General features: G+C 41.1%; 1 protein-coding gene across 4 annotated transcripts in view; it reads left to right on the top strand.

Moving 5' to 3' along the window:
- The window catches only part of HERC4 (HECT and RLD domain containing E3 ubiquitin protein ligase 4), an 89,208-nt gene that overhangs the window by 52,437 nt on the left and 14,865 nt on the right, over positions 1 to 21,906 (top strand). For all 4 annotated transcript variants that reach the window (XM_029060286.2, XM_029060284.2, XM_029060285.2 and 1 more), the window contains exons 9-15: positions 4,986 to 5,062; positions 8,832 to 8,956; positions 9,966 to 10,025; positions 10,130 to 10,241; positions 11,449 to 11,638; positions 12,453 to 12,625; positions 14,622 to 14,741. In XM_029060286.2, coding sequence (XP_028916119.1) covers positions 4,986 to 5,062; positions 8,832 to 8,956; positions 9,966 to 10,025; positions 10,130 to 10,241; positions 11,449 to 11,638; positions 12,453 to 12,625; positions 14,622 to 14,741 — 857 coding nt within the window. The remainder of the gene's footprint in view (positions 1 to 4,985; positions 5,063 to 8,831; positions 8,957 to 9,965; positions 10,026 to 10,129; positions 10,242 to 11,448; positions 11,639 to 12,452; positions 12,626 to 14,621; positions 14,742 to 21,906) is intronic.

The raw sequence follows: 21,906 nt of genomic DNA, 5'->3' as shown, positions 1-21,906 counted from the left end.
TATTCTCTCTGAGAATTTCAGTCAATCATTAGGTGGTATTTCTGTACTCTCTGTGTGCAGTGCACTGTATTAACTACTCGGGAGAGTACAATATAGTATAGTTGGTATATGTGATCTGCCTCCCCTCAGTCTGTAAGCTACTTGAAGGCAGAGATGTTAAATTATCAGTCACTGGTATTTATTGAGCTCTCACTGTGTACAGAGCATTGTACTAAGTGGTTGGGTGAATATGATACCTGCCCGTAAGGACTTTAGAAGGGGAAGCACATTAAAATAAATTTTGGATATGTACATAAGTGCTCTGGGCCTGAGGATGGGGGTGATGTACTTAAAGGGTATAGATTCAAGTGCAAAGGGGACACAGAGGGAGAGGAAGTAGGGGAAATGAGGTTGGGAAAGGCCTTTTGAGGAAAACATGCTTTTAATAAAGAAGGTGGTGAGCAGAATTGAGTGTTTTGGAGGAGTTTCTGTTTGGGGGGTGGTTGGGCAGCCACTGGAGGCTCTTGAGAAGTGGGGAGATGTGGACTAAATAGATGTTTAGAAAAATGATCAGGGTAGTAGAGTGAAATATGATTGTATTTATTTTGATTCTATTTATTGCTGTCTTGATTCTATTTATTGCTATTGTTCTTGTCTGTCCGTCTCCCCCGATTAGACTGTAAGCCCGTCAAAGGGCAGGGACTGTTTCTATCTGTTACCGATTTGTACATTCCAAGCACTTAGTACAGTGCTCTGCACATAGTAAGTGCTCAGTAAATACTATTGAATGAATGAATGAATGAAATATGGACTGGAGTGGGGAGAGACAGGCTGATGCAGTAGTCAAGGCAGGTTAAAATAAGTACTTGGATCAGAATAGTGTATTTTAGATGGAGAGGAAAAGGTGGATTTTAGCCATGTTGTGAAGGAAGAGCTGACAAGATTTGGTGACAGATTGAATGTGAGAGTTGAGTGAAAGAGATGAGTCAAGGATAATGCCAAGGTTATCAGGCTAGTGAGGTGGGGGGGATTAGTGATGTTGTTTAAAGTGATGGGAAAGTAAGTGGGAGGACAGGGTTTAGGGGGGAAGATGAGTTGTGTTTTGGGTATGATAAGTTTGAGATGTGTACACCCAAGTAGAGATGTCTTGAAAGCAGAAGGAACTGAGAGACTGCAAAGGAGAGAGGTCAAGTTTGGAGAAGTAGATTTGGGAATCATCCCCATAGAAAAGGTAGTTAAAGCTGTGGGAATTAATGAGTTCTCAAAGGGAGTGGATATAGATGGAGAATAGACGGGAACCCAGAACAAAGCCTTGGGGGACTCCCACAGTTAAAAGGTGGGAGGCAAAGGAGCCGCTCGCAAAAGAGATTGAAGATGAGTGACCAGAGAGATAGGAGAAAAACAAGGAGAGACAAATGTTGATGAAGCTAAGGTTAGATAATGTTTCTAGGAGAAGGGGGTGGTCCACAGTGTCAAAGGCAACTGAGAGGTTGAGGGAGGATTAGGATGGAGTAGAAGCAGTTGGATTTGGTAAATTCATTGGACACCTAAGGGCAATTTCTGTGGAATGAAGGGGGTGGAAACCACATTAGAGGAGGGCAGGGACAGAATGGGAGGAGAGGGCTTGGAAGTAGTGGGGGCTGACAACTCAAGGGATTTGGGGAGGAGTAGTAGGAGGGAAATGGGTGGTCATTGGAGGGAGCATGGGGCCAAGGGAGGGTTTTTTTTAGGATGGGGAGACATAAGCTTGTTTGAAAGCAGTGGGGAAAAAGTCATTGGAAAGGGAATAGTTGGAGCCGATTAGGGAGGGATGAAGGATGGGAGCAAGTAACTCCCAAGTACAGTGCACTCCACAAAGTAAATGCGCAATAAATAACATTGATTTTTTTAAAAAATATGTGAGGCAGGGGATGGAATTAGATGCGCAGATTGAGAAAGTAGGTTTTGAGAGGAGGGAGATCTCTTCGTGAAATACTGCTAGGAAAGATGGGAGAGTCGAAGATGGGGCGGAAGGAAGGATTGAAGAGCAAGGGAGACTTTAGGGCGATCACGCCTGATAACTTGTTTTGTCAATAAAGTACGTGGCCAGGTCATTAAGGTCAAGAGATGTGGGGTGACAGGGGTTTTGAGGAGGGAGTTAGACTGAAAACAGCTGTCAAGGGCAGTGGGAATGGGTGTCAATAAAGATGGGGAAATAATGTTGCTGGGTAGAAGAGAAGTCAGAGTTAAAGCAGATAAGATGAAATTGAGGTGGACAAGGTCAGCCTGGGATCTGGATTTTTGGTCAGTAGAGCTCTGCAGCTCGAGCACAGGAGTGGAGTAAGAAATTACACGTAAGGGATGTGGCAGTGTATAATGATATAATTGCTAAGCATCAGAGTATTCATTTTTGGACAAGGTGTCTTTCATCTGCTTACATACATTAATTCCCGATGCTTACATACATTAATTCTAACCACCCCCGTCTCCGAAGCAGGTAAATATCAATTAACCATAATTGGAAGAATTTATGCCTCAGAGTGATTAGGTGATTTGATTACATATGCTCTTGGATCTGTACCCTTTAAGCATGTGATATTCACCCCGTCATCGGCCTCTCAGCACTGATATACAGATCGTAATTTTTTTTAATAATCTGTCTCCCCCTCTAGACTGTAAACTCCATATGGCAGGGAACATGTATACCGACTCTGTTTTACTGTACTCTCCCAAGTGCTTAGTACAGTGCTGTTCACATAGTGAACACTTAAATACCATTGATGAATTGATTCTCAGGTTCCCAGCATGGTGTAGTGGCTAGAGCATGTGCCTGGGAGTCAGAAGATCAGGGGTTCTAGTCACTTGTCTTCTGTGTGACCTTGGGCAAGTCACTTCACTTCTGTGCCTCAGTTACCTCATCTGTAAAATGGAGATTAAGACTGAGCCCCAAGTGGGACAGGGACTATGCCCAATCTTATCTGCTTGTATCTACTCCATTCGTTCAAACGTGTTTGTTGAGTGCTTACCGTGTGCAGAGCACTGTACTAAGCGCTTGGGAAGTACAATTCAGCAACAAACAGAGACAGTCCCTGCCCACAACAGGCTCACAGTCTAGAAGGGGGGAGACAGACATGAATCAAATAAACAGGCATCAGTAGCATCATTATAAATAAATAGAATTATAGATATAGATATATGTACACATCATTAATAAAAATAAATAGAATTCTAATTATAAATATGTCTACATATACACAAGTGCTGTGGGGCTGGACACTAGAACAAAGGGAGTGAGCCTGGGCAGTGGGGAGGGGAAAGAGAGTAGAGGAAAAGGGGAACTCTGTGGGAAGGCCTCCTGGAGGAGGTGGGCTTTCAGTAGGGCTTTGAAGGGGGGAAGTGTGCTAATTTGGCGGATTTGAGGAGGGAGTGCCTGCCACATAGTAAGGGCTTAACAAATACCATTATTATCATCATCATATCTAAGTTGTAGATATGATTTTTACATTTTGCAACATTGGATGTTATATTCTAGAGAGTTCCAGGAAGGGATGGGGCTAAGCCTCCACAACTAGTGATTTAGCAGAGCATCTGTTGTGCCCCCAAATTAAGCTGCATGACTTGGTGGTTAAAGCACTGGAAATCAGAAGGACCTGGTTTCTAATCCCAGCTCCACCACTTGTCTGCTGTGTGACCTTGGGCAAGTCATTTCACTTCTCTGTGCCTCAGTTACCTCATCTGTAAAATGGAGATTAAGCCTATGAGCCCCGTGTGGGACAGGGACTGTGTCCAACCTGATTAACTTGTACCTACTCCAGCTCTTAGTACAATGCAGTGCACACAGTACGAGCTCAATAAATACGATTGAATGAATATAATAAGCGCTTAACAAATACCATTTTAAAAAATCAGTGGAATGGGAAGATTCATAAGGGCCACTGGGAATGACAAAATTCTGGGAATAGGAAATAGGTAAGGAAAACTTAAATATTAATAAATGAGCTAGTGCTTATTTAATTTTTTTTCCACGTTATGTTGTACTCTCTAAAGTGCTTAGTACAGTGCTCTGCACCCAGCAAGTAAATATGATCGATTGATTCCTCTTTTGCCTCTGTAAGCGTTATTATTTTCTTCTTAAGGTACAGGAATATCTCATTCTGTTTCTTTAATTTTTTGACTTCTGAAGCCTTTAAAGTGTTAATATGTTCTGCCCTTGGTAAATGTTATTCTAGCTTCCTTGGATCCCCCAAAATAAAATGTCTGGTGTACTGCTTCCCATGATTTAAGTTAAAAACAAAAAAAATAGAAACCAATTCTTTGTTATAAGTCCAGGATTCTGTTTGTAGAACTCTCCTTCTTCTAATAGCCTACTTCTTCTCAGCCTAACTCTAAATGCCAATAGAGCTTCATATATTTATTCTGTACTCAATCTAATTTAGCAACATCCTCTAAAGTTTTTTGCATATGGTGGAAATTATAAAGTAGGTTTCTCAGCTACAGTAGTTAACCACTGACTGACTTCAGTGTTCCCCTTTGGTGTGTGAAATTCCTGCTGAAGATAAACTTTAATTAGGAATATGTTATAAACTGTGTTGACTTTATTCTAGGAATATACATGATCTGCCTCAATTAGGCTGCCAAAATGATGAACAAAAAGGTATCAAAACGCAAACACAAGTACATTCACCCTCCTGTCATGAGCTCTTTAAAATTTGTACTCCAGTCTTCTCTGCATTAAACTGAATTTCATTCCCTTTATTTCAGTTCATTAAATTACAGAATTTGCACTGCTTTCTTCCTACATGGTAACTTGAGTATCTAGTGCCTATGAGCATTCAGGTTTGAATTTCAATAAGATGAGCTTTAGAAACAAGGTTAAGTCCATTACATACGTTATTTGTAAAGAAATAGGCTTTCTGAAGTATAGCAAGGGTAAATTCTGTTAGTGTGTAATTGAGAAAATACAAGCACAGGCTCCAAAATACATTAACTATGACAGTTTTTAATTACTCTTATTTTATTCTTTACAGATGGTGAACAATATTACTGTGTAAAAAGAATTTTCTCAGGAGGTGATCAAAGTTTTTCACATTACTGTAGTCCACAGGTAATGATAATTGTGTGAGTAATTTCTTCAGAATATAAAGTATTTGAGTTTGGAAATAAAACTGGGTCAGATTGAGATGGAGGGTAGCTTTATGGTTCTTGTTTGACAGGAGACCATTTAAAAAAACCTTTATATTTGGGGGGCATATCTTTTCGTCCACAGGTTCTTCAAGGAAGGTTACATGATTTGTGACTTTACTAAATTCATATTCTGGAGCATTTTCTCTGACTTTGCTTGTGGGCTCAACACACGTCTTTGATATTTCCTTTACAGGGTCTTGCTTCAAGCCATTTGATGATCACCCATTTGTTTTAACATGTTGACTACTGCTGTGCATAATCAATACTAAAGTGCCAACCATACTTTAAAAGTTTAAGCCTTATTAAGTTTATGTAATGATCAAAAATGACAGCTTTAGGCTGTCACAATTTGGCAAAATTCAGAAAAAAAGAGCTGGCGTTGTTTCCAGGGCAAGGCAAATGGGAAGTGGTGATAGTTTCCACCAGTAATGTCTTGAAATTCGTACTGGAGAGAAAAATCGAACAGTGAAGAAATTATGAAGCCAGGAATGTTATGTGCTATAATTCTAGAAAACAAAGTATTCAAATTAAATACTAGGTATTTTCTCACTTCTTAGAAAAACAATTAGACGGTACCATAAAATTAAATTCAAATTTTGGCTGAGTACAGTACTAAAAATGCACTTGTCATTTATAGTAGTTGTAGTAATCCTGTTGGATCTACCTTCACAGCATGGCTAAAATCTACCCTTCTCCATCCTAACTCCTACTGTACTGGTCTAAGCACTTATCATACGCCACGTTGTCTCTCCCTCTCCAGTCCATACTTTATTCAGCTGCCTGGATCGTTTTTCTGAAAAAAAAAAGTTCAATCCATGTTTCCCCACTTCTCAAGAACCTCCTGTGGTTGCCCATCCACCACTGCTTCAAACAGAAACCATTCCATCAGCTTGAAAGCAATAAGCTCTGCTTCTCCCACCTTACCTCATTGGTTTCCTACTACAGCCCAGCCCCCACACTTCACTCCTTTAATGCCAACCTGCCCACTGTATCTCAGTGTTGTCTGTTTTGTCACTGACCACTTGCTCTCATCCTCCCTCTGGCTTAGAACTCTCTGCTCCTTCATGTATGACGGAACACCATTCCGCCCACCTTCAAAGCCTTATTAAAATCACATTTCCTCCAAGAAGCCTTCCGTGACAAAGCTTTCATTTCCCCTTCTCCCTCTCCCTTCAGTGTTGTTTATGCATTTGGATCTGTACGCTCTAAGCACTCAGTATTCACTCCACCCTCGGCCCCACAGCATTTATGTCCATATCTACAATTTATTTTGACGTCCCAACACGTAGACTTTTGTTCAGGGACCATTTCTACCAACTTTGTCATTTTGGTGTTTTGTTTCAACTTTCATGTGTTTGTTGTTAGTCTCCCTTCCTCCGTTAGGCTGTAAGCCCTCTCAGAGCCAGGGACCAGGTGTAATTCCCACCTTGTAATGTTTCCCAGTACCTAGCAGTGTTTTACATAAAGTAAGTGCTCAGTAAATGCTCTTACTGGTATTGCTTCTACTATGGATTGTGGAAATTAGGTAGGAAGTCAATCAGTGGTATTTATTGAGCTTTTACTTTATGCGGGACACTGTACTAAGTGCTTGTAGCATTGGCAGACACCTTCTCTGCGCACAAGCAGCTAACATTTTATAGGGGAAGATAGGTATTAAAATAAATTCCAGGTAAGGAAATTGTATAGTGTAAGGATATGTACATAAGTGCTGTGGGGCTGAGGTGAGTATCAAAGTACTCAAGGGGTACACAACCATTTGCATAGTCCATCCCATCTGAGGGGAGGGCAGATAGAGGAAAGGAGGGCTTAGGCGGGGGAGACGTTTTGGAGGAGATGTGATTTTAGGGGGGTTATGAAGGTGGAGAGAGTGGTGGACTATTGGATGTGAAGGGGGAGGGAAGTCCAGGCCAGCGGGAGGGTGTGGGGCAAAGGGTCAGTGGCAAGATAGGCAAGATGGCGGTACAGACACTAGGTTGATGTTAGAGTGGATTTGGTTGTAGAGGGATATCAGTAAGGTGAGGTAGGAGGGTGTGAGCTGAATGAGTGCTTAAAGTTGGTGGTATGGAGTTTCTGTTTGAGAAGGAGGTGGATGTGCAACCCCTGGAGGTTTGTGAGGAGTGGGGAGCTGTGGAGCGAACTTTTTTTTTTGGTGGTATTTGTTAAGCGCTTATTATGTGCCAGGCACTGTTCCAAGTGCTAGTCCAGGTACAAGTTAACCAGGTTGGACACGGTCCCCGTCTTGCACGGGGCTCTCAGTCCCAGGGAGACTCAATGAGGGAATTGAGGCCCAGAGGGGTGAAGCGACTTGCCCAAGGTCACACAGCAGACAAGTGATGGAGCCAGCATGAGAACACAGGTCCTTCTGACTCCCAGGCCCATGCTGTACCTACTAGGCCATGCTGCTTCTCGGGGCTTGTGAGATGGAGGATGGTGGTGGTGTCAGTGGTGATGCGAATATCAGCGGGAGGACAGGGTTTGGGTGGGAAGATGAGAAGCTCTGTTTTGGACATGTTAATTTTGAGGTGTTGGCAGGACATCCAATTTGAGATGTCCTGAAGGGAGGAGGAAATGTGAGACTACAGAGAAGGAGAAAGGTGGATTTGGGAATCATCCATGTAAGGATGTTAGTCGAAGCTAAGAGAAGAGATGAGTTCTCTAGATAAGTGGATTTAGATGGAAAACAGAAGGGGATCCAGAAATGAACCTTGAGGGACTCCCATAGTTAGAGGGTGGGAGGCAGAGGAGAAACCCTCTAGACTGTGAGCTCACTGTGGGCAGAAAGTGCATCTACTAACTGTTGTATTTTTCTCTCCCTAAATGCTTAGCATCATGCTCTGCCCACAGTAAGCGCTCAATAAATACCATTAGTATATTGATTGAACCAGGGAAAGAGACTGAAATGGCCACAGTTTGTAATGTTTCAGTATAAGTCACTAAACTTATTTTATGTAAAATATGTTTGTAGTGAAAGAAAAATTATTAGTGGTTTTTATTGTTATGGTATTTGCTTACTATGCACTGTTAACTGCTGTTCTAAGTGCTGGGGTAGATTCAAGGTAATCAGGTTGGACACAGTCCCTGTCCTACTTGGAGCTCACAGTATTAATCCCCATTTTACAGATGAGGTAACAGAGGCACAGAGAAGTTAAGCTAACTGCCCCAGGTCACACAGCAGAAGGGTGGCAGAGTGGAGATTAGAACCCATGTCCCCTGACCCCCATACCTGTAGTAGAGCTGTTCCTGTATGCACAGCCCTGAACTAAGCACTTGGAGGCTACAGTAAAGTAGAATGATAAATGCCCTCAAGGAGCTTTGATTTTAATAGTTTTCCCTTTTTTTGGATGTCAAAAGATAACGCGCAGTTACTTTTGCATTCGGGTCACATCATTGAATCTAAAAGTACTGAATAGCTTTCAGAGTGGCCTGGGGGTAAAGTGCCACAGAGCAATTCTGGTGGTAAATCGTAGAGATTGGAACCCACCTGGCAGGTCATGTAACACTTTAGTAACAGTAAGATGAGACTGTCTGGTGAGTCACATGACAACCAACTGGTGATAAAGAACAGTCCTTTTGGAATATGAGAGTGAGTCTAGTGCTTAGTCATTGAAAAGCACGTCTTTGATTTGAAGCAATGGGAAAAATATTCACTCTACCTACTTTGATTTCTTTCTCCCTTCTTAAAAATTCAGAACCTTGGGCCGTCTGATGACTTTAGGTGTCCAGATCCTTCGAAGCAGATCTGGACAGTGAATGAAGCTCTGATTCAGAGATGGCTGAGCTACACCCCCGGGAGACTTCCTGTGGAGATAGCCAAGTAAGGAAAATGCCATCAGAAGTGTTGCCCTCAAAAATCAATAAAGATTATTTTGGGGACAATTATTTTTAGTCAAAGGAAGACGTAAGTGTTTAGGAATGGTTTATTAAAATAGATTGTTATTGTTTCCATTCTCCTTGAATTTTAAAAATCTATACCACAGGTATTTTTATGTATATGGAGTAGGTTTTAAAGACATTTTAAAAATAGCTTCTTTATTTCACCTAGCCTAAAAGACATTTTTTTTTAAGCTGGTATTTGTTAAATGCTTATTAGGTGCTAGGCACTGTACTTAGCACAGGGGTAGATACAAGATAATCATGTTGGACACAGTCCCTGTCCCAAATAGGACTCACAGTCCTAGTCCCCATTTTTCAGATGAGGTAACTGAGGCCCAGAGAAGTTAAGTGATTTACCCAAGGGCACACAGCAGACAAGTGGCAGACCCAGGATTGGAACTCAGGCCCTTTGACTCCCAGGCCTGTGCTCTTTCCACTAGGCTATGCTCCTTTTAGCTAAATTGTAACCTCTTTCTTTTGACCGGAGATATCAGAAGACTCTTGGGTTGGAAATTTGAATATACCATAAGTAAATTTCCAAATTTACTTGCATCTTTCTAGCCAAAGTAAGGTTTTGTGTTTTGGGGTTTTTTTTTTAGTAAAGTACTTTGAGATGAGGTGATGTAAAGTAATTTCTAAGATGTGACTACTTGATTAACTCAAGTATCTGTATTTGGTGATAGAAAAATGCATTTTGCTCTTAAGTAAAATTGTTTCATTTGGGGAATGTCTGTGAAACAGAAAGAATAATTGGAAAGATGTTAGGTTAACTCACAGTATTCCCAATGTCATGAGCTGCTGACCTTAATGTAGGTGTTAGTTTACATAGGTTACAGCTTCCAAAATTGGACATCAAATGAAGAGGGCCGTTGTTTTAACTGTTGAAGTTCTGAGAAATCAAGCAAAATTAGCATCTGAATATACCATATTATCTTTCTTTTGTATTTCAGTGAGATAGATGGAACCTTTTCTTCAGCAGGTTGTCTAAATGGAAGTTTTTTAGCCATGAGGTGAGTGGAAATGTGTTAATGACTGAAGTTTTCGTTGATAGTTTTTAAAAAGTTCAAAGGTTAAAAAAGCAATATTTTGTTACCTTTAACATTTTCTTCATTAGCAATGATGACCACTATAGAACTGGCTCCAGGTTCTCAGGGGTTGATATGAATGCTGCTCGCCTTCTGTACCACAGACTCATACAGCCTGACCATCCTCAGATAGCTCAACAGGTTTGTGAAGAAAAAGCAGTTTAAAATTTTTACATCATTTGGTCGAGTGGGCTCCCTCGACATCTTTTTTTCTTTATATAGGTTGGCTCTTCATTGCAAAGCAACAAATAACTTTAGTTGTGAGTCACAGTGAATCACAGATTCAGTAATCATGATTTAATAAATTCGGGGAAAATATATGGTCAGGACATATCCCATCCCCACAGCACATATATAAATCTGTATATATCTGTAATTTATTTATTCATCTGTTTATTTTAGCGTGAGCTTGCTGTGGGCAGGGTTGTGTCTTTGTTATATTGTACTCTCCCAAGTGCTTAGTACAGTGCTTTGCATACAGTAAGTGCTCAATAAATACAATTGAATAAATGATTTTTGTTTAACTGCAAACCTGTCTTTCTGATGCTGTACTTTTGTTCACGTTATGTTGGCATCTCCTTACCTGTCATCATCAGTGGATGATAGTGATGATCATGGATGGTGCTGTGTCAGTCTTTCTCTCTTGGCCCTGTTGGTTATTTTCCTGCCGGGGCACGGGTGCCACATGTGAATGGGCAGGCAGGAGTGCAGTCTATTGGGAACTGCTTGCAGGAATTTTATATGCAAAATCCATTTGCAGTCAGTGACTGCAGCCCAATGCCAATGTGCTGTAGACAACCAAGAGGCTGGCCACCATAGTTTCTGCCTCCCACACTAGCCGGCTGTCTTTCAGGGTTCCTGCTGGACTCGTACACCTTGTGGAGTGCCTTAGGTAGTTTGGCAGTTGAGAAGCATTGATCCCACCTGGCATCCCCTTTCTTTGGGCTATTTCATCCCTAGCCTCCCCGCCACAGTGGCCAGGCTTGGGTCGGACTGTCAGTCGGTTGTATTTATTGCGCGCTTACTGTGTGCAGAGCACAGTAAGTGCTTGGGAGAGTACAGTATAAAAATAGAACACATTCCCTGCCTACAACGAGCTTACAGTCTAGAGATCTGTGGAAATGATGCTTTAGGTTGAGGTCACAGGGGAGCCTTGCAAGAATGTTTTCACTACGGTCATGTGGGTGAGCATAAGATCTTGAAAATGCTTAGCATTTGTGGGATCGCTAAATTGACATGCACAGGTTAGGATTACCCGTTGTTCTTTTTTTCATGTTTGCTTAATTGATTCTCTTTTGAACTACATTCATTTGAAAATAAAATAGCTTTTATTTTTGTGACTATTTAGGTGGCAGCTAGTTTGGAAAAGAATCTAATTCCTAAATTGACTAGTTCCTTACCCGATGTGGAAGCACTGAGGTTTTATCTCACTCTGCCAGAATGCCCTTTGATGAGTGATGCAAACAATTTCACGACCATTGCCATTCCTTTTGGAACGGCTCTTGTAAATCTAGAAAAGGCACCACTGAAAGTACTCGGTAAGAATGTGTTTCTCTTTTGGTATTCGAGTTTTGGGCCTTTAGCAGAAAAATGGTACAAATGTATGTTAATTATAGAAATATTTTGTTGGGTAGTACCTTGAGACTCTCATAAATTGAAATCTTTGAGATCAAATGTTGCTTGAATTTTTCCATTAACTGTTTTAACTTGAATTTATTTGCATTGTCTCTTCAAAATGAGTTTTGAGGTAGCTTTCTATTTGTAAAATTTGATTTTTAACTACAGAAGATGTAGAGCGGTATTTTGGTCCCCTGCTGTATCCCAGCATTGTTTTAAACACATCATAGAGTTTTTTGAGTAGTCTTATTGAGAACCGAGTTGCTGAGTCCTTTTAAGCCTATCCAGCCCTCTAATAAATTTTCATCAAGTTACCTTCTTAACAAATCCTTACAAAGAGTTTGTGGAAAGATGACACCTTAAAAAATAAAGCAATTGGTAGCCCTGCCTCACCTTTGAAAATGAAGGGCTGTGCTGTATAGTTACTCAGAATGAAAGGATTAAAAGATGATGGTAGTATTAAAATTGTAAAATCATTTGTGTCTTTGAAGTTAAATTTAATCCTTTCATTGTTGTCTAGTGATTGACAGCTGTGAAAATGTGATTAAATGAGTCTCCCAGTTTTCTCTGTCTATTGAATATGTCTTCTGCAGGCTAAGGCTAAAACTTGTCCAACAAGACACTAATCCTATTGCATTCTGTTTCCATTTTTCTGAGCTTTTAGGAGAAAGAACTATAATTTTGAGAATTGTGGATTGTAAGCATGACACTTATATGTTCACCCTTTAATAACAGAAAACTGGTGGTCTGTACTTGAACCTCCACTCTTCCTCAAGATAGTACAACTTTTCAAAGAAGTTGTGGTTCATCTTTTGAAACTCTACAAGGTTGGCATTCCCCCCTCTGAAAGAAGAATTTTCAACACCTTTCTTCATACTGCTCTAAAGGTTTTGGAGATATTGCATAGGGTATGTCTGAGTGATTTCAGAACTATTTGTTTTAACTTGCAAATTTGACAGGTAATATTTTATCCCAAATCATTTTGTATTTAGAAAGAAGGTAGACCCCCAAATTAGAGCACTTTTTCGAACTCATGCCCTGAAGCAATACCACTGGACTTTTATTTGTAGTCTTATTTCAAAATGGCCTTGGGTATTGTAAATTGAGGCATAATTATCCAATAGATTGTGTTTAATAAGCACTTACTGTGTTCAGAGCACTGGACTAAGCACCTGGAACATGTTCCTTGCCCACAACGAGCTTACAGCCTAGAGGGAACCTTGTATTAAGGTTTTCTGGCTTAAGTTTTAAGGCAAAAGTATCACACAAAGTTGTTTATGGGTGAAATTTATACTATATGCCCTCTAAAATTGCAAAATTTAATTTCGTAATCCACAGTGAAGCTGGATCTGAAGGTCCACTTGACCTACCAGACTTCTTTCATTACATTTTCAAGTCAACAGGTATGATTGGATCATCAAGCGTCTCCCACCCACACATAATATCCATTATCTTCCCTGCATTTGACGAGCAGTCCTAGCCGATTTTCCACACAGTTGTCAGAATCTAAATTCTTCCCCCGACTCTTAGGACTGGGACCAGGGAATTTATTTTTCCATTCCTAAAATCAGCCATTTATAGTTCTTAACTGTCGAAAATTTGTTGGAGAAGCAGGATGGCTAATAGAATGAGCACAGGTCTGGGGTGCCAGAGGCCCTGGGCTCTAATCCTGGCTCTCTCACTTACTTGCTCTGTGACCCTGGGCAAGTAACTTAACTTGTCTGTTCCTTAAGTTCCTCAGCTGTAAAATGAGGGTTAAAAAATGTTCTCCCTCATACTTAGGCTGTGAGCTCATTTGGGACAGGGACTATGTCCAACCCTATTAATCCTGTATCTATTCCAGTGCTTAATATTGGGCTTGGCACACAGTATGTGTTTAAACAATTACCACGGTTATCATTATTATTATTATTATTATTATTATTATTATTATTATTATCATCTTTCACACTGGATTTTAGCTGAGAAGCAGTGGTAAAAAAAACAGTTCCTATGCAAGTAAAATTAGCTATTAGGAATTTTGTATGCTTTGTTGCCCGCTAAGGGAGACAGTGTGACTGCAACTGGTATGTCTTTCCATTTATGTAAACTCCCCAGGCTACAGTTAAAGGATGGAAATGCTACAAGGAGGGGGAATACTTTATTGCTGAACCATTCTTAGAGCCCTCACAAAATGATTTTAGTAGAGTTTCTCATTCGTATTTTAATAAGTAACGAGCAGATCTAGAGTGTTTATTCCATGTGTATCAAAAACAATCCCAAATCCTTTGCTTATTAATCAGACAGAAATCTTTTACCATTTGCAAAGTGTGTGGAACGGTCCATGGACCATTTTTATGAGATAAATCAGTTACTTCTTGGATTTCAGGACCCCCTTAGATTTCCACATACCAACGTAGAGATGCAACTACAATATATATATTATATATATATATTTATACACATTATACATATATATTAAGAAATATGGTATTTCTTAAACTTTTTGTATCTGTTAGAGCTCTGTGCTAAACTCTGGAGGACACAAGATAAACAAATCACAGGGCTCATAGTCTAGGTAGGGGAAGACGCATAAAAAAGGGAAATATGTTCTAGAAAATGGAAGCCTTTTTTATAAATACAAGGATCAAAATGCATATTTGATTCTGCTGTTTATATTCTTGATGCATTTTTGGAACCCTTGGCATAATCACTTCCCAGGTGAAACTTTATCTGCTTTTGTATGAAATTTGTATTGTTCTGATTTGTTCTTTTTCCCTGGGGAGCAGTGATTACAGGTTTAGCCTATTATAGGTCCCCCAGAAATATAACAGCCTAGCAAAAATGTTCTTTGTACTGGCCTATGTGAAAAGCATACCAACCTCCAATTAAAATGATTGAAGTAGTAATATTTGCTTTCCACAGGTCAATGAGAAAATGGGGCAAATTATACAATATGACAGATTTTACATTCATGAAGTTCAAGACTTGATAGATATAAGAAATGACTACATCAATTGGGTTCAACAGCAAGCTTATGGAATGGTATGTTTCAGAGTCCGTGATGTATTTTCTCTACACTTTAATTTTTTTATTAAAAATGGAGTTATTTTATGCAAATACCAGAAAACCTATTTATATATGTATATATGCAAATATGTGTATATTATATGCATATATATTAAAATACATATCTAAATCTCAAACAAAAATCTTTGGAGCTGTATGTCAACTCATCTGATTAAACCAGGTGGTTAGACATTGGGTCCTAAAGAAATTGGAAATCTGACATTCATAATCTGCATCTTTCTTGTTTTCCACATAAAGTTTCCATACGCTGTCCTTACTCTTGAGCTTTCTGTGCGTGTTCTGTGTGGACCAGGAATTGTGAGAGAAGCCATTGCTATTTAAAAAAAGAAAAAAAAAGCTCAATACCTAAAAGCTGCCATGTGAGGGTCCAGAAGGCATTCAAACTAAGAAGCATCAAAACTCTGAGATCTCATACTCAGTTTCCAGTTTTCTCCCATTTTCAATCTTATTTTTTCTTAATTTTTTTTTTCCAAAAAAATTTTAAACATAATAATAATGTTGGTATTTGTTAAGCGCTTACTATGTGCCGAGCACTGTTCTAAGCGCTGGGGTAGACACAGGGGAGTCAGGTTGTCCCACGTGGGGCTCACAGTCTTAATCCCCATTTTACAGATGAGGTAACTGAGGCACCGAGAAGTTAAGTGACTTGCCCAAAGTCACACAGCTGACAAGTGGCGGAGCCGGGATTCGAACCCATGACCTCTGACTCCAAAGCCCGTGCTCTTTCCACTGAGCCACGCTGCTTCTCAACATGTATTAGCTCCTCCTCTCTTCCCCCTGTGGTCAATCTTCTGTACCGTTTTTAAGATGTTAATTAGCAAGTGTAGTATATAGTTACTGCCCTAGGCAGAGAACTGGTATGTAAGACGGGGAAAGCTTATGAAAAAGCGTTGAAGCTAATAGTAAGGAGATTTGTCTGATCTAGCAGGGTATGGATGGAGAGGAAAGAGTAGATCCAGAAAATGTTTTAGAGGAAAAATCTGCAGGATTCAGCAATTGATTGGATATGAGGGTTGAAATTGTATTATCTCAAGCGCTTAGTACTATTCTCTACACACATTAAGTGCTCAAAAAATATGATTGCTTGAAAGAGAGCATGGGATCAAGGATGATACCAAGGTGTGGCCATCTGGGACAGGGAAGAAAATGACATATTGACAGAGATGGGAAAGTTAGGAGGAGAGAGTTTTGGAAAGAAGGTTAGAAGTTCAGTTATAGACATTGAGTTTGAGTTGCCAGTGGGACATCTGAGATGAGATGACTTGGAGACAGGAAGAAATGCAAAGTTAAGGTTGGAGTTCGAAGCCAGAGAAGTTGAAGGCAAAGTGGTCTTCCCTCCTAGTTAGACTGTGAAGCCCCATGCGGGCAGGAACTGTGTCCAATCTGATTAGCTAGTATCTGCCCCAGTGCATAGAATAGTGTTTCCTGCATAATAATAATGTTGGTATTTGTTAAGCATTTACTATGTGCAGAGCACTGCACTGTGCTGGGATAGTACAGGGTAATCAGGTTGTCCCACGTGAGGCTCACAGTCTTAATCCCCATTTTACAGATGAGGTAACAGAGGCAAAGAAAAGTTAAGTGACTTGCCCACAGTCACACAGCTGACAAGTGGCAGAGCCGGGATTCGAACCCATGACCTCTGACTCCCAAGCCCATGCTCTTTCCACTGAGCTTCGCTGCTTCTCTATAATGCATAATAAGAGCTGAACAAATACCTTAAAAAAGGTCGATTTGAGAGTCATTTGCACAGTGATTGTAGCTGAAGCCATGTAAGGAGATAAGCTCCCGGAGAGGATGAGTGAAGAATGAGGAGAGTTAGAAGGCTGAGAACAGAACTTTGCTGAGCATCCATAAGTAAGGAATGAGAAATGGAATAGTGGAAAAGAGCATGGCGACTGGGAGTTAGAGGACCTGGATTGTAGCCCCAACTTTGGCACTGTGCTGTTGTATAGCTCTCGGCAAGTTATTTAATTGCTCCCCACCTCAATTTCCTCATCAGGATACCAGGGCCAGAACCTCAGCATTGTTTTCTTCTTTTCATTATTGTTTGATCTCCACATCTCCAGTGATTTGCCAGCAATAATATCCTCTTCTTCCATTTTCATTTCCCAGATCTATAACTTCCTTCTCTGCTTTTCTCTCTCCCCATCTCCCTGTCTTACTAAATGCCTTGACTGGAAATGAGCTATCTCTTACCTGAATTACCACAGTCTCTTGAATAGTTTCCACGCTTTCAGACTATCCCACTCCATTCCCAAGTCCAAATGCTCAAACTTCAGTGCAGATGATGATAATAATAAATGTGGTATTAGGTGCTTGCTATGTGCCAGGCACTATACTAAGCGTTGGGGTGGATTCAGGCAAATAGAGTTGAATCTATGGGGCCACAGTCTCAATCTCCATTTTACAGATGAGGTAACTGAGGCACAGAGAAGTGAAGTGACTTACCCAAGGTCACCGAGTAGACAAGTGGTGTAAGAGGAATTAGAATCCAGGTCATCTGACTCCCATGCCTGTTATTTATCCACTAGGCCATGCTGCTTCTCAGATAACCTAATGCATCTGTACTCTTGCAGATGCCTAAGCCACCATTTTCAGGCCCTGCCCAAACCTGTCACCAGACCCAGAGTGAAAAATGAGTACAGGTCTGTGCTGTGCAGGGGCGTTCTTCCCTTAGTTTCCTCTAGCAGAGATATTCTTTTCTCTGACCTCAGGTTGTACCCTACCAGCTGCCCAGTGCACACTGCTGTTTATAGAGGGACTAGGTGAGAACGTGTGGTTGGTTCGTGGCAAATGATCATCACCACCGCCAACTCAACATGCCCTGCTAGCAAGGGGACATTCCTTTACTCAGATACCAAAGGCTCAGAGGGCAGTGCTCATTTTGAATGGCAAGGGATCTGAAAAGGTTCACTACTGTATTTTCATCAGTCAATAGTGTTTATTTTAATTTTCATTTTTTATGCTGTTTACTAAGCGCTTACTATGTGCCAGGCACTGTCCTAGACGCCGGGGTAGATCCAGGATAATCAGATTCAACACGGTCCATGTCCCACATGGGGCTCACAGTCTTAATTTGCATTTTACAGATAAGGTAATTGAGGCACAGAGAAGTTGTGTGACTTTCCCAGTCACACAGCAGACAGGTGCTCCTCACTCTAGGCTTCAAGGCTTTCCATCACCTTGCCCCTTCCTACCTCTCCTCCCTTCTCTCTTTCTACCACCCACCCCGCACGCTCCGCTCCTCCGCCACCCACCTCCTCACCGTCCCTCGGTCTCGCCTATCCCGCCGTTGACCCCTGGGGCACGTCCTCCCACGGTCCTGGAACACCCTCCCTCCTCACCTCCGCCAAACTGATTCTCTTTCCCTCTTCAAAACCCTACTTAAAACTCACCTCCTCCAAGAGGCGTTCCCAGACTGAGCTCCTCTTCTCCCTCTACTCCCTCTGCCATCCCCCCTTTACCTCTCCGCAGCTAAACCCTCTTTTTCCCCTTTTCCCTCTGCTCCTCCACCTCTCCCTTCCCATCCCCACAGCACTGTACTCGTCCACTCAACTGTATATATTTTCGTTACCCTATTTATTTTGTTAATGAATTGTACATCGCCTTGATTCTGTTTAGTTGCCATTGTTTTTACGAGATGTTCTTCCCCTTGACTCTATTCATTGCCATTGTTCTTGTCTGTCCATCTCCCCCGATTAGACTGTAAGCCCATCAAATGGCAGGGACTGTCTCTATCTGTTGCCGACTTGTTCATCCCAAGCGCTTAGTACAGTGCTCTGCACATAGTAAGCGCTCAATAAATACTATTGAATGAATGAAAGGTGGCAGATCTGGGATTAGAACCCAGGTCCTTCTGACTCCCAGGCCCATGCTCTATTCACTAGGCTATGCTGCTTCTCTTCTACTATGTTCAGAGCACTTCGCTACAAGTTTGAAAGAAAACTATACGAGACATGATCCCTGCCCTCATGAAGACTAGTGGAGGAGACACTGGTGGGAGGGTAGGGGGGTAAATTGCAGATTGGAGGTAGAAGGAAACAGAAATATTTCATAGGTACAGTAGGCAGGGGGTGTTGAGTTTCTCAGGGGAATGTTCAGAGGTACGGTCCCGCCATCCTCATTCCTTGAACCGAGGAGAAACTCAATTCCCTTCATTCAGATTTTTCATCTTTGAATCCTCACTGTTCATGCATATTCTTATGCCATATTCCTGTGAAACCAATATGAGGATTGGGGGGAACTCCATAGTACTAAAATAGGGCTGGTTTTAACCCTTGGGTCACCTTAGGCAAAATGGCATGTTGCAGTCCTGGTCCCCAAGAGAAAGAGGAGATGACTTAAAGAATGAAGCTACCTTATCCAATAGTTCCACTCCACGAACCTCTGCCTCCCGGGATCAAAACGGAAAGCACTGGTCCTAGAGCTTATCCCCGTCTTTGATTTGATATGGGGGTGTGGGAAATGCAGATGTCAGTCAACTTCTGCCACTGTAAATTCACCCTCACTGGTTCTGCCCTTTATTCAGCTGTGCAACACTACTTTCCATTGACTTTCGTACTTCTCTTGTCCCTAGTGCCAACTAGTTTTAACCAAATTGAAACTTTTAAGTGTGGGCTTCCCCAAATTATCTCCCTCACTTCCTCAACTCTGTCCTGCCCAGGCATCCACACTCTCATCTTCTCAGGGGAGATTGCATGCCTGTTTTCTCTCCTTCCTGCATCCGTCCCACCTGTACTACTTGTACCTCTGGCCCCATCTCCTGCTCACCTTCTAAAAACATTTGCTTCTCCCCTTCTCCCCTCCCTAATTACCTTAAAAACAACCTCTCACCATCTGATGACTCCTTCCCCTCACATATGTTCAAGTTACTCCCATATTGAAAAGCCTTCTGACTCCCAGCCTGTGCTCTGTCCACTAGGCCACACTGCTACTCTTTCTCATCCTCCTTGACCTCTCAGTCTCCCTTTTTGTGTGATATCTGTTAAGTGCTTATTATGTGTTGGGCACTTTTCTAAGTGCTGGGGTAGATACAAAATAATCAGGTTTGGACACAGTCTGTGTCCCAAGTGGGGCTCACAGTCTTAATGCCCATTTTACAGATGAGGCAACAGAGGCACAGAGAAGTGCCCAAGGTCACATAGACAAGTGGTAGAACTGGAATTAGAACGCAGGCCCTTCAGGCTCCCCAGGTCCATGCAGTCTGTGCTTTATCCACTAAGCCACACTCCTTCTCATTTACATTGTAGACCACTTCCTCCTTCTGGAAACATTATAGAATCCTGGTTTCACCAAAGTAATTCTCATCTAGTTTTCCTCCTAGCTCTCTGGCTGCTCTTTTTCTCTTATCATTTGCTGGTTCCCTTTCTGGCCCATATCCCTTAACTGTATGTTTTCATCAGAGTTCTGTTCTAGGTCCCCTCCTTTTTATAATTACTTTCTTGGAGAACTCATCTACTATCGTGGCTTCAATTACAGCCTAATAATAATAGCTGGTATTTGCTAAACACTGGGGTAGATAGCAGATCGGATTAGAACCCAGAACTGGGATTAGAAGATTAGATTCTGTCTCAACTTTCATCTATCATCTCAGAACTTGTGTGACACCATAGCTCTTCTGCTCTTCCAATTAATCAGTAGTGTTTATTGAGGGCTTACTTGTGCAGAAAACTGTACTAAGTGCTTGGGAATGTACAGTACAGTAGAGTTGGTAGACATGATCCCAGACTGCACGGATCTTACAGTATAGAGGGGGAGTCAGGCATTCAAATAAAGTAGGGATAGGGGAAATAATAGGGTAAAAAGATAGGTACGCAAATACTGTAGTTCTGAGGATGTTTCAAACTGGGAACTCCCTCTAGAGCGTAAGACTCTTGTGGGGAGGGAATGGGTACAGTGCTCTACACACAGTAAACCCTCAAATACCATTGATGAGTTCATTAAGGAGTAAACAAAGGAAAGGGAAAATGGGGCTTAATCAGAGAAAATGTCTCGGAGGAGATGTGATTTTTAGGAAGGTTTTGAAGGTGGGAAGAATGGTGGACTGTCAGATTTGAAGGGGAAGGAGTTCAAAGCCAGAAGGAGGATGTGGGCAAGGGGTCAGCAATGGTAGATTAGATCTAGGTACAGAGAGTAGCTTCTTACCACACTTTAGAGTAGAATTAAAAGCAAAATGTGGTTTGTGTTTATGTTGCTTTCCTGAAGCATGTGTTTTTTGTTTTGTCCTTGGTGTCTAATGTCTTTAAACTCAGCCTGGAGCAATCTCCAATCTGCCTGTTGTAAACAAAGAAATAGAATTAGGTTTTTTTTTTTTTTTTAACAAGTACTGTGATCAGGTTTTGGGGAAAGGTGAAAGAAGGGATAAATTCTTTTTTCATTATGAAGAATCAAGTGGAGGGGAGGTGGAGTCTTGTTTTGGATCCAGAATAAATACTATTTGATTATTGTGTGTGTGTATGCATATTTATGTTGGTCATCTCATCTCTATTTGTACTGTAAGACACCCCCTGCCTTCACCGTATTATGTAATGTAGCATTATTCCCCCAGTGAGTGCTCATGAAACATCATTGATGGCTAGTAAGATCCACCCATAAAAGCAACCTGGTTTTCATAATACCATTTTTGATATCCTGCCATTCCTTTTTATCTTGAAATATCCTTCAAGTTGAGTAAACTCTAGGTTATAATTCATTTGAACAGACTAATCCTGTAATGTTTCCTTCCTTACCTATCTCATGCAAAGAATATTTATAAGGCCCTTTAGGCACATTACCTCTTTCTGGGTTTTAACAATGACTCATTATAGTGGAGGATTTTTTTTCTTTTTTGAAGGAAAGAAAATATATCATTCGCTCATAGTGTATTATGGACAATAATATATTGTGGAAACATTTTCCTGGCCCTCATTCCCTTACCTTTTGTATTATACTATGTAGGAATGCTGAAGGAACATGAAAGTTCTGACTTTTGGCCTTTATATGTAGGTTGCTTTTAAAACCCACAATGATACCTATAAGGCACCAGAGCCCTAATAGGTAATACTTTGGAAGGTTCCCGGTATTCTTAGGGTGAGACTATCCCAAGAAGATAGACATCTGGATATTTTCTGAATGAAAC

The sequence above is a fragment of the Ornithorhynchus anatinus genome, chromosome 3 (assembly GCF_004115215.2).
Source record: "Ornithorhynchus anatinus isolate Pmale09 chromosome 3, mOrnAna1.pri.v4, whole genome shotgun sequence".
NCBI classification, from domain to species: Eukaryota; Metazoa; Chordata; class Mammalia; order Monotremata; family Ornithorhynchidae; genus Ornithorhynchus; species Ornithorhynchus anatinus.
This window is presented reverse-complemented; position numbering and strand designations above follow the sequence as displayed.